The sequence below is a fragment of the Charadrius vociferus genome, unplaced genomic scaffold (assembly GCF_000708025.1).
Source record: "Charadrius vociferus isolate BGI_N301 unplaced genomic scaffold, ASM70802v2 scaffold95, whole genome shotgun sequence".
NCBI classification, from domain to species: Eukaryota; Metazoa; Chordata; class Aves; order Charadriiformes; family Charadriidae; genus Charadrius; species Charadrius vociferus.
The window spans coordinates 186702-198782 of NW_009648243.1; the positions used below are offsets into that span (position 1 = coordinate 186702).

At 42.7% G+C, this 12081-nt stretch overlaps 1 protein-coding gene across 1 annotated transcript in view; it reads left to right on the forward strand.

The window, feature by feature from the left end:
- TRIM14 (tripartite motif containing 14) overlaps positions 1 to 12081 on the forward strand; it is a 13965-nt gene extending 1884 nt beyond the window's left edge. Inside the window, exons 2-6 of the mRNA XM_009884205.1 lie at positions 3242 to 3337; positions 4242 to 4475; positions 5545 to 5707; positions 6959 to 7051; positions 11372 to 12081. Of these exons, the coding sequence (XP_009882507.1) occupies positions 3242 to 3337; positions 4242 to 4475; positions 5545 to 5707; positions 6959 to 7051; positions 11372 to 11907 (1122 nt within the window). The 3' untranslated portion in view covers positions 11908 to 12081. The remainder of the gene's footprint in view (positions 1 to 3241; positions 3338 to 4241; positions 4476 to 5544; positions 5708 to 6958; positions 7052 to 11371) is intronic.

The following is a 12081-nucleotide window of genomic DNA, read 5'->3' on the forward strand; positions in this document are numbered from 1 at the left end:
TGTCCGGGCCCGCCGAGCGTCGCTGCGGTTTTGCCGCTGCGGCGACTTTATGTGCGAGACCAGCTTCAGCGGGGCAGAGGGACAGCACTGGAGTATAACCGGGAGCTGGTGGGGCCACAGGGCACGGAGCTGGAGCAGAGATCTTCCTTGTTTCCTTGTGTGTCTTACCGGTTTTTTTTCCTTGTTTCTGGAATTTGTGCAACTGGGTTTTCTTTTGCCAGGGTGTGATAGTGGCAGCTGTGTGTATTGGTGCAGTGGACACAGTAGGCCAAGTACTTTCAGCCTTGGACTTTGCTTTGCTTGCCTTATAACAAGCTTGTGGAGCTCTGGGTTTTTTGTTATCACATCAACTCTGTAGGCTGTACTGGCTAGCAGAACAAAGTTTCTATACTTTGACAAGTGCATTGTAAATCCCATGTGGACAGGGGTCCAGCATGCTGTTGCAGCAAACGGACATGGTTTGTGCACGAGAGGGAGGGAGTTATCCAATCACACCCCAAGTCCACATATAACAGGAGTATAAATCAAGGGACCAGTGGGGAGGTGACATTGACTGTCAGGTCATAAGCAGCAGCAGACCTTGTGTGGGGAATCAGAGAAGCTTGGTTGCCCTGGGGGACTTATTTTCATTGACAGGCTGGAAGTACCTTTGACAGAAACATGGATACCACAGGAGACTGGGAAAGATTTCTGGTTGTCCCCTTCCCCCCGTTGTTGTAGCTTGCTAGACCAGTGTGAAAGCCCATGCACAGAGCCTGTTCTCTGACAGCTCCTTGGGGATGGGGAGCAGGGGTTGTTGTAGGTGGCTAAGCACCACACAGCTGCCTGCTCACTACCCCTGCCTTGCGTAGCGGGACAGGGGAAGAGGAAAGGACAACTAAAACCAAGAAAACTCGTTGGTTGAAGTAAAAGTAGTTTAATAAGCAAAACAGAAGAGGAAGAAGAGAGAAAGAGAACAAAACAAAACAAAACAAATGATACGAAGGCAGTCACTCACTGTCTTCTGCACGTAGATCGGTGCTCAGCTAGTTCCTGAACAAAAGATGGCTAACTCATCTAAACCCTCACCTCTCCATTTTATTGCTGATGTTATAAGCCATGGGATATCTTTGGTTAGTTTGGGTCATCTGCCTGCTTGTGTGCCCTCCCAACCTGTTGTGCACTCACAGTATAGTCATATCTAAAACACAGCAGCATATGAGCTGCTATGAGGAAAACTAACTCCATCCTAGGCACAACCAGCATAGGCATTCTTCCCTGAGCTTTTTTTGTTCATTCCAGCTTAGCTGTCCATTGAGCAGCCCCAGGAGGCTTTGCAAGCTTGCCCAATACTTCCTGCTTGTGCTTTGTTTTACTCAGGAGAGCCTGCTGAGGCCTGCATGCTGTGGTGGTAAGCGTGGGAGGCTTAAGAAGTAGTAACACAGAAGTTTGATATTCAGAAGCTTTTTTTTTTTTTTTTTACAATTTCAGAAAGCTCCTTCCCATTCTTTCCCTTGTGTTTTGGAGCAATGTTACGAGGAAGTTTCCTAGTTCCAACAGGTTGTGAGCAGATGCACAGGTCATGCTAAATTCCTCTGGCATTTTATTACACTTCGTATTAGAGAGCAATACAAGGGCAGAGGGCAGTACACTAGGCCATACGCAAACAGCGACACAGGGGAAAGACCATTGAAAGTGTCAGAGCAACTCAGAGCACTGTTCCTGCCTGCTGGTGTGTTTTCATCCAAAGTATTCCTCTTGCATCTGGGAAGTCACTACAGTGTTTGCATTCCCTTCATGACACCAGGGCAATGTGTGGATGCAGGTATTGTACTGTGGCAACTTGATGTGAGCCAGGGTAAAGTGCATAAAGCAACAAGTTGTGCTGGGTCCCTGGGGGTCCATTGGACGCAGGGGGGAAGATGCTGTTGATAACTAGTTATTTGTCTCTGTGCCAAAACAGGAAGTAAGCAGGGTATAAACTTGCGTCCCCATGTGACACTGTCCCTAGGAAGTCTCTGCTGACATCTACTGGCTTTGAGCTGCACAGATTTCAGGCTCTTCAAGTGGTGCAGAACCCTTCCGGTCCTTCAGGGACAGGACTGGAAAACTGTGGCTGGAATGGATGATATAACATGAGTGTCTTTCTCTATGCAATAACTTTAATCTGCTTGCATGGATATACCTGTGCCAAGGGACTTCTAGATGCTGAGTCTCTGGCTTTTGCTGGGAGCCCATTTTCTTCTGACTCTGTCGTAATCAAATGCAAAATTGTATGTGTTTTCAAATACGTGTTGTACGTGTCAGAAATGCAACCTGTTGCCCATGAAGCAACACATACTTAGTTTGTCAACCCTGCACAGTTTAAATGCCATGCTGACCTGGGGATGTTGCGGTAAGCTGGTACATGTGCATGCAGGTGCTCTTGACTGGGTCCCAACTGCAGAACGGGACACTGATAATAGCTACAGCTCTGGACCTAATTTATCTGTTGTTTTATCTGTTGTTTACTGATAGGCTCTTTTATATTACAGTAGGGCACTGAGAGCACAGGGCACCATTGCCTGGATCTTTCACGATACTAATGACAAAAATGCATCACCAAGTGCACCAAGACTGTTCAGCATGCTGGACAGAGGACAGCCGATTTCAGAGGGCTGTGGGTGAGAAACTGTGGGGCTAGACACAGCAGAACATTAACTATGCTGTGCTGCTTCAGTGCATCTCAGGGTATATACCACAAGTATCACAGATACTGTGATTACCAGCCAAGCTGATAATATTTGTTGTTGCAGGCATTCAGACTGTAGCATCACTGTAGTGATAATGTGGTATTTCTGATTGGTCTTTTGTGTACTGGGAAGCATCCTGAACATTCACTGGATTTTGACTCTAGGCAGAGCCTCCCAGTGATCCTCTGAATAAATGTGTTTGGTTAGCTGCCCTTCAGATGCTAAATGAATGAGCATATAGTCTTGAAATGCACAGTGCCAGAGATTTAAAAATGAAACTCTTTTTCATCATAGGTTTCCCTGTTCCTCATGAAGGTGGTACTAATTTGAACAGCTCTCTTGAATCTTACCAGTATAACCACCTAGAGCAGGTGAAATACTTGTTTCATCACTGTTGGCCTTAATAAGCCTCACAAAGTGAGCATTTCAGTGACATACTTCCCTATATGGAAAGGAAGCTGGATACTGATTTCTGTTTTTTACAGATGTTGTTATGAAGCAGTGTTTTACTTTGTTTTCTTGCTGCATAGGAACTAATGGCATTGTGTTTGAAGGATCTAGAAGAGAGAAAAGAGCAAGAAGCTGATAACAGAAGGAGCATAGAGCAGGCTGCTAATGATCTCAAGGTAAAGCGTGGTTTGCTTCTCCACTGGATGGTCATTTTCCAAGGAGAGACATTTTGCTTTCTCTGTAGCTGTTCAAAGACCCAGGCAGCTACTGCTTCTTAGGAAAAGAGTGTATTCCCTGTATCCATCACAACATATTACGATCAAAGGGAGAGAAGACGGAAAGAGTCTCCAAAGGCCTGACCCTCACACTCTGATCAGCTGAAGATCTCTGGAAGAACAATGTTGAAATTTTTGTGCAGAGGAATAGTAAATAGCCCCAGCCCTATATATTATTTTGGCTTCATTGATATATGTTGCATTGCACTGAACTGCATTATTGAATAGTCTGACTTCAGAACTAAATAAACACAAGAACAGCTCTATTGATTCTGTCTTAAGAACAGGAAAGTATGCTAAGCTCCACCTCATTTATAGAGCGTGAAATAGCTTTTGCTCTAAGCAGCATCTCTCAGCATCTCTGCTACAGAAATGTCAGTAGGAGCTGGAGGGAGTTCTGTAGAGGTTTGGGACACTGCAGTTTGATGTCACTTCGGTTTGGAGGCTTTCTCTTCCTAGCAGCTCCCTGTCCTTAGCTTGCTTTAAAAGGGGGCAAAGTCTTGCTACCGAAGCATCAGGTCTGCTGCTTGTAGCAGTTAGTACGTGGCCCTGTTACATTCCAGCTGAAAGCAGAATTTTCTACATAAATAAGCATCTTGGAATCTGCCCTCAAGCTTTTCCATCCAGGACACCAGCAGGTAAATCCTGGCTGCACTCCCATAAGGGGTAAACACCCGTTTCTCAAGAGATGAAACACATCAGTAAAATTCAACCAAAATGTAACATTGAAAGCCTGGGACAGTAAACCATGAAATGTTTATGGTCTATTGAGTATGGGGGGGATGCTCTTCTGCTTCATCTATAGGCACATGCCATCATGAGCAAAAGGCAGCTGTCAGACAAAGTAACTGAACTCCAGTTACTGTTTCGGGAAGAGGAGAGTCTGGCAAAAAACTTCATTGATGAAAAGACTCAGCAAGCCCTGGAAGCACATGATCAGCAGTTGGAGTCCTGTCAAGAAAAGCTTGCAGCCTTGGAGACCTTCTCATGTCGAATCAGACAAATACAACAGCACAGTGATCTTATTCAGTTGCTGGAGGTGGTATTGTATGGTCTCTTTCTACCTCTTATCTTCGTAGTCCCTGGTAAACTGCTCTAGTGATCTCCTCTGTAGATCCTTCTGTATGTAAGCAGCATTTTTCTCACTGCTTTTTAATCTTCTTTTTGTTGGTATTTTGGTGAACCAGTTTGGTTCCTGATTTTTGAGTTTTAGGTCTTCCTGCTATGGCATTGATTAAAAGTCTGTATGAATTTCATGATAATTTTAAGCATATATGAAACAGAGTTATACAAGTCTCTTAATCTTGAAGACAAGTGCTGAATCAGGTCTTTCCTTGTGCAGTGTAATATGAAGGTTTGAGGAAAGGCAGCCCTCTTGGTAACCCTAGGAGGAAGGCTAAATTGCCTCATTTCTTTAATCGCAAGAGATCCTAATCACCTTGAGCAATAGCCATCATTTTACTGGAGGGGGCAATGCTTTTTTTTTTGACTATGGATAAATGTCAACCTCTCTTTCCTAGTGATCTTCACCTTCCTTGGGAAGGGTGTATTGTCATGTGCTTATGCCCTGACACAAGCCAAAGGATGCCAGTCTTCATGGGAAGGCCTGTGGTGCATTTTTACATCCTTGCAACTTAGCAGACTTGAGAGTTTGCATTGTTGTGAGCGATATGGCCCTGGCATTCTGCTATGTGCTAGCAACATACCTCCATATAGGAGGCTACTCTTCATGGTTTTGGAGAGTTTTTTTGGGGGGGAGGTTGGATTCTATTCTTTAGTTTGCTTTTAAAATTCAGTGGTTTAATTTTCCCATTGTTGGGATTTCCCACAAAAGGTCCTAGCCAGGTTAAACTCATTCCCATCTTGGAGTGTCCTGGAGGGCCCTCTTTTAACCATGACTGCTAGGTTCTCCGTATCTGGGGTAGCCCCTGGCTCCGCTGGCTGGGGGAGCTAATAGGCAGGCTGAACACAGCAAGGCTTGCCTGTTACAGCCCATATGTTTACCTAGTGATGGAGCTGTCTTTGCCCTGGTGTGTGGGAGCTGGGAGGGAAGAGTCCATTCATGTTACTGTCTCTACTAATGGTAGAATTTGACTTTCTTCCCTCAGAAGTACACAGAAATCGAAAAAGAAATGCAGGAACCCAGGCACCTGTTAGAACAGTGGCATCCAACACCTGTCTCGTTTGAGCACATACTTAACCATTATAATCACTTTGTGAGAGTTCTTCAGTCCATTCTGCAGAAACCACTAGAAGCCCGTCTTAAAGAAGGTACCTGGGAGAATGCTGTGAATTTTGCTTTCTGTGCTCTCCTTTTAAATGAAGAGTAAAGTCTGTAAGTAAGAGCAGAACTTTTTACCAAATCTGCTGGAGAAAACAGTAGCTTTTCAGGCATGGGTAGTTCTCTGACAGCATTGGTGTAACGTTGCTGTAGCAGTGGTGATATATGAACGTAAGAGGTTTCTCTTTCAACTCTGAAGATGGCCTTTTGTGCCTTGAAGTTTGTCTGATGTTTTTTTCCAGCTCTGTCAGTTATTTCAGTACAGCTTATTTCTTCCTGCAGAGCTTATCTTGCTTATATCCTAGACCACCACATCTACACAATGTAGTTGTTCTCTCCTTCCAGTCACTGTCGGGTGAAAGTGTTCTGGCAGGACATTTGGCAGGCATTTGGCAGGTACCTGTAAAACTTGAAAGATTTTTCTAATTGATGTACCTGATGATCTTTCTGTCTCAGGCAGTCTGAAAAATTCTCTGAGTTTTGGTACATTAAAGGTGGGTTAACATGTTCTGCTTAGAGGTCCTCTTGTCTTCGAGCTGGTATTTGATCCTTAAGTGACCTTTGGCACGATTAAGGCAAGGAGTTTCCTAGTAGGACACAGAGCCACAAAGCCAAATAACCATGGGGAAACCCTGCCGCTTGTTGAGTTACAGGTGAGCATGGCAACACCAGCCACCACATTTCACCCAGCTACCTTTTAATAATCCCTTTTCTGAGAGTTGCCATCAAGAAGACTACAGCAGAGTGCTTGGGAAAATGGTCAGACCAGATCTGAAATGCCACTGCAAGATCTGTGAATTGCTAGACAGTACTGTGTAGGTGCTCTGTAGCTAGCATCTGCAGTTGTCTTCAGCTGCCTGACTCTGTTCTCATGTGATAGAGGAGTGCTTTTTGAGGAATGGGAGGTACCTACTTGGGGTTGTGCTTGATTCTGTAGTTCCTTGGCAACACTGGGATACAGCATCTCCATGCTATCCAAAAAGCATAAGATTGAAAGCATACAGAGTGAGTAGCCCTTCCCCAGCAAAAGTAACACAATTTGTCCCATGAAGTTGGAAAGTGGAGTGTGACAGTATGACCTTACCGAGGACATGGGGGGAATTCACACCAAAGACGCAAAACCCAAATACCCTGTCCAGCAAAATTGCCCAAGATGTTTTATTTTTCAAATCTTGTTGAGAGTACAGCCATGTTCTTCCACTGGCAGTCTCCCTAAACTGTCCCTTTTCATCTCTGCGCAGATGTTTTCAGTAGCCTGAATGCCACTGCAAAGAAGGAGCCTGGAACAGTGTTGAAATCCATGTCTCCTGTTGATCGGTTGCTTTTTTTAAAACGTAAGTATGGTTGAACAGAAGTTAGAAACACTCTGAACACTTACAGCTCAATCACTGAAACAGTCAATGAACGTGTGCTGCAACTATCTTAAAATGGTATCTTAAAAGGGTTCTGATGTTTACAGTGTTTGCGAGGAGCAAGTGCTTGGTGGTGCCTGAAAGTCATGACCCTTTTCTGTACCTCAGGTTGAGAAAGAAATTTTACTTTCTGTCTGTGAAATCTTGATCCTGTGTTTTTATTCAGAACTGTCAGTGTAGAACTGTCCGCTAGTAGCTAATTTAGTTTTTTGAAGACTTTTCTATTTTCCAAATCATTGCAGTCTATCTTTAATTATATGTCCATCATGTAATAAGGGTCAATCTACAGGCGATAATTTCCTGTGGTGTTGGTAGGAAACATGTACTGTGAATTGTTTTATCTCTCTGATGGGAAGCTAATGGACATTTCCGGTAGCCTGCAGTAGATGAGGGCTGTAGCTGTTTTTAATCTCAAAGCTGCAACTTTCCCTATTACGGTGGTACCTGGTTACAAAGGCCTGTTGTAAGAGAAGGTCTGTTTTCCAGCCTGAATCCCAGCCCAGTGGAAGCCATGACTGTGGCCAGGTTGGACGCTTGACTTCTGGCTGTTATTCAGTAGGGAGGGCAAGGAACAGTACTGTGCTTGTAAAGTGGGTTAGATGCTGTCCCTGCACCCTATAGGTTGGTGTGTTCCGAGAGGGATATTTTTCAGTGTTGTTACCTTGTCTTGTTTCTGTGCTCTCCAGAGTGAGCTCCTAAGTCCAAACACTGCAACTTTTTCATTCCAAGCAGTTTATCTCAACTGGAGATGAGAAAACAGGTGTTACACTTGTAAATCCAGGAGGTGTTGAGGAATGCAATGAGTAAAATCTATGTCTTCTTGGCTGTTGATGTCATGGGTCTTTTCCCACTTGCATCATTTTGGTACTGCAGGATCCAGACTGTCAGTCACTTTGTAACTGGAACCTGTTAAGGGGTGCTAGGACAGCCGTTCCACATAACTGCGCGCTTGCTACTAAGAGACCACTGCAGCAGCATTTCGCTGGCAGTGAACTAGGCTTCTGAGTTTCATGAATGCTGGTCTGTATCTGCTTCAGGCTGCCTCTTGATGGATTCATGGAAAAAGCACTGTATTTGCTTCATATGTGAGCACTTAGGGCTGAAGAGAGTTTCTCAACTCTGTTAAAGCTAAATATTACAAACCACATAATTAAGAAAGATGTGCAGCTGCTTATAGGCCAATGAAATTGACAAACCCTGGTCATACGTATTAGGACTTAAGGTCACTTAAAATTTTCATCACTTAAGAAAAGTTGTCCTTTGCAGTCCTCCAATAATGCAAACAACTCTAGCTATTTTGCATTATTTTCCTAGTCAAATTCACATTTATGCTTCCAAACATTAGCACGTGGATGCAGTTTAGTCTTTGGGATTTTGTCCTTTTTTTAAAGCAATGGAGGTATTTCCATTTGCTTGAGATTTAGTAATTAGACATTTTACAAAAATCTAGGTTTTCAGGTAAATTTGACTGACAGACACCACTGCTTATTTGCGCAGCTTTTCAAGTGCTAACTGGAAAAAGCAGATATTGAAGCAGGCCTTTTAAATCCTCCTTGCTATGTCTTTTGGTCTTGGTGTCACCTGTGTTCTGTACAAATTTAGCATCCCCATTGTTTACCTGCTGGAAGTGACTTGGAACAAAGTCTCATAACAGTAAGTCATTCAGAAGATAGAATTCTGTAGTGTGCTGTTTTAACTGCATGAATAATTTCTGTTTCCTGTCTTTTGTCACCAACTACGCGCACAGATGTCACTTAGGACTTACTCAGACCACACAAACACCAATACTAGCTTTTCTGACTAAAGTGTAGCGGAGATTATAACAATTAAGATGTTGCATGTGTGGGATGAGTCCCTGTAGTGGTACCCTTTTGGAAGTTCTAACATTGCTTTACAAACATACCAAAATTAAAATCATAAAGGCTTGCTTTTTGTTTAGAAAATGGTGAAGCTTCAGTTAGCACTGCATACTATTTGCTTCTCCATTTTATTGCAGTATACAGGTGCAGATTGCAGGGGGCATAATATCAGCAGTGGGCTCTGCATGACCTGTATTTCACGGTTGCATGTTATGCAACCATGACATGCATTTCACACATCAGCAACTCTCTCCACATGTCTTTGCCTCAAATGAAGCAACTGCTTCATTTCTGGTACCCCGGTGTGCGCAGTGATCCTGCACAGATGAAGATGATCTGTATATATAATATACAGATATTATATATATAATTCAGATATAACAGATATATATAATTCAGTTAGACTCTGTGTATAAAACAACCAATAATGGTGCATCACTGGTTTCTGTGTTTTAAACATAGCTGATGTTAGGGGCCACAGCAAGGCAAGGAGGAGACGTGGGGTCCAGCTGTATCTTATAATCATAACGCATGTGTACTACTTTCTTTTCCAAAACATTACAGACAAGTATAGAGCGTAAGTCTTCATTGCAATTAACTGTGCAGTGAATGGACCCTCAATGCGAGATGTCAGTTCTCTATTGTGAGCACTGTAATAGGTGACAGTGCTAGTGCTCTTTCACAGTGAATTGTGGGAGACCTTACTTAGCCTTCCTTGCTTGTGGCAGGAAGCTGTGGGGAGAGTAACAGAAGATCAATAAAGAATGGAGTGAAGTGGTTTATGCATTGCTCTGATGGCAGAGGGGAGGATTCCAACCTGAATGAAAACAACTTCTGGGCTTTAGACTGTAGAATATGCCAGCTAGCCCAGGTTAGACATATTTATGGGAGAGGGTTCTATGTGAGAACATAGGAGAGGAAATAGCAACAAAGTCAAATAAGCGACAAATTAATTCAGTTGCAAAGACAGACTTCTGTCATACAGTAACCTGCTGTATAATTACCTTTCATTTCTAAGCTCAACACCAAAGAGCAAGGAAAATAATTGAAGTTCTTGATCGAATGGTTCTGTTGCCCCCTGTTTTGTGTTCGTTTAGTACTATGCTGCCTGTAAAGCACAGTGCAAGACTGCAATCTGTGAGATCACAGGTCCAAACATGTAGTTCAGATATGCAACACTGCAGAGAAATCAAAGCAGTCTGGATTTTAAAATATTATAAACACTTGTTTTCCTAACTTTCACTTAAAAAGGAAATGACTCACTCTGAAAAGCGGCTTCAGGATATTAAATATATTTGTCATCTGGCATTTAAAACATCTAAGCTTCAGAGTTATCTAGACTAAGATTAAAATGATATTCAGTCAAAACAGCTATGAATTGAGTGAACTATGACTCAGCCAGTTTTCATTACAAGTATATTGCTGTTCAGTTCTTGTCTGGATGTATTGTTATACTTTGTTTTCTTCACTTATAAGAAAAAATAAATGTGCCATTGTTTGGAATAGTTGTAACATACCAGTTACATTTACATCTTATCACTAGTACTCTAGAAAGTACTGTAATTCATGATAATGTATGTTCTTTTAGGTACCCAACTCTGACACTGGTTTTATCAGGCTTGACAGAAAGAGTGAAGGGGATTTTTTTAAGGATGCCAGATCCTGTTTTCAAAGGGAGTATCTTAGTTATTTCTAGAACATGAAATCAGAAGACACATGCTAACACAGTAAATTATTGAGACAGAGCATATTACGAAAACTTTAGTGAGACATGCAGAAATTCAACACTGAAGTTGTCAGAGAGTATCTTCAGAGAAAAATCTCATCTTAAAAATCCTGTAGCTTTCTGACCTGTCCTGTGTGATTGTCAGGTTAGGTGAACTGCTGTAAATCATCTGGGAGCTACTAAGTTGTTCCTTTGCAATGCACACAACGCTGCTGCTCAGAGCTGTGGTGCCTTTATGAGAAACAGATATCTTCAAATGGGATTTCAGTGGAATGGGATCTCACAACCCAAGACTCCTCTCCAGTGCTCTCTAAAACCCTTAGGCTGTAATCCCACTAGAAGTCTCCAACTATTCCACATAAAGCAGCTCTCGGTGTTTGTTCTCTACTTAGTTGTATTCATCTTCTCATTTGTGAACCATACGTATACTGACTTACATATTTGTCTTTTACTGACCTTTAAAGCCTATGCAACTTTAAAGCATCAGTGCATACAAATAGTGCAATGCTGTCTATTAAAAATATCAGGTTTTCCTTGCAAAACTGCAGGTTCCAAGACACTGCCAGCTATGGGCTCCTTTGCCATTTTTTTTATAACTTGGACTTCTTTCAAGAGTCATTAGAAGTGTAGTAAGTATGTTTATGGTTTTGATTGCAGATGCAAGATCACCAACGTGGGAATATGACAGCCTTCACCCAAGGCTGAAATTGTCTGACGACCGTCTTGTAGTAAGCTGTAATTGGAGGAGGCTATTTTACCCTTGTGGTCCCCAGAGGTTTGATAAATTATGGCAGGTGCTAAGCAGAGATGCTTTCCTCTCTGGGAGCCATTACTGGGAAGTTGACCTGCTTCATGCTGGAGTAGGGTGGTGGGTTGGTGCAGCCTACCCTTCCATTGGCAGGAAAGGAGACTCTGAAACCTGTCGACTGGGCTGGAATAGAGCATCTTGGTGCCTTAAGAAGTTTGATTTTGAGTACTGGGCATTTCACAAGGGGGAGAGAATCCCCATCCTGGTAGAAGATGAACCTGATCGCATTGGCATTTTTCTGGATTATGAAGCAGGAATCCTTTCATTCTACAATGTTACTGATGGCATGGCTCATTTGCACACCTTCCGCTGCAAGTTCACAGAACCAGTTTACCCAGCCTTGAGGCTCTGGGAAGGGTCCATTGGAATATGCAAACTAACATAAGGAACAAAGCAAAATAAAGCCTACTACTTCATGCTTTTTCTATGAAAGCCACTTCAGCAATTATCTACATGAATTAATCTCTGTCACAAGAAAGTTGTAACTGTGCTGCTTCTAGAAGGTTAACAGTTAAGTCAAAGAAAACCAACTGTAATTTTTAATATAGATGCATTTTTT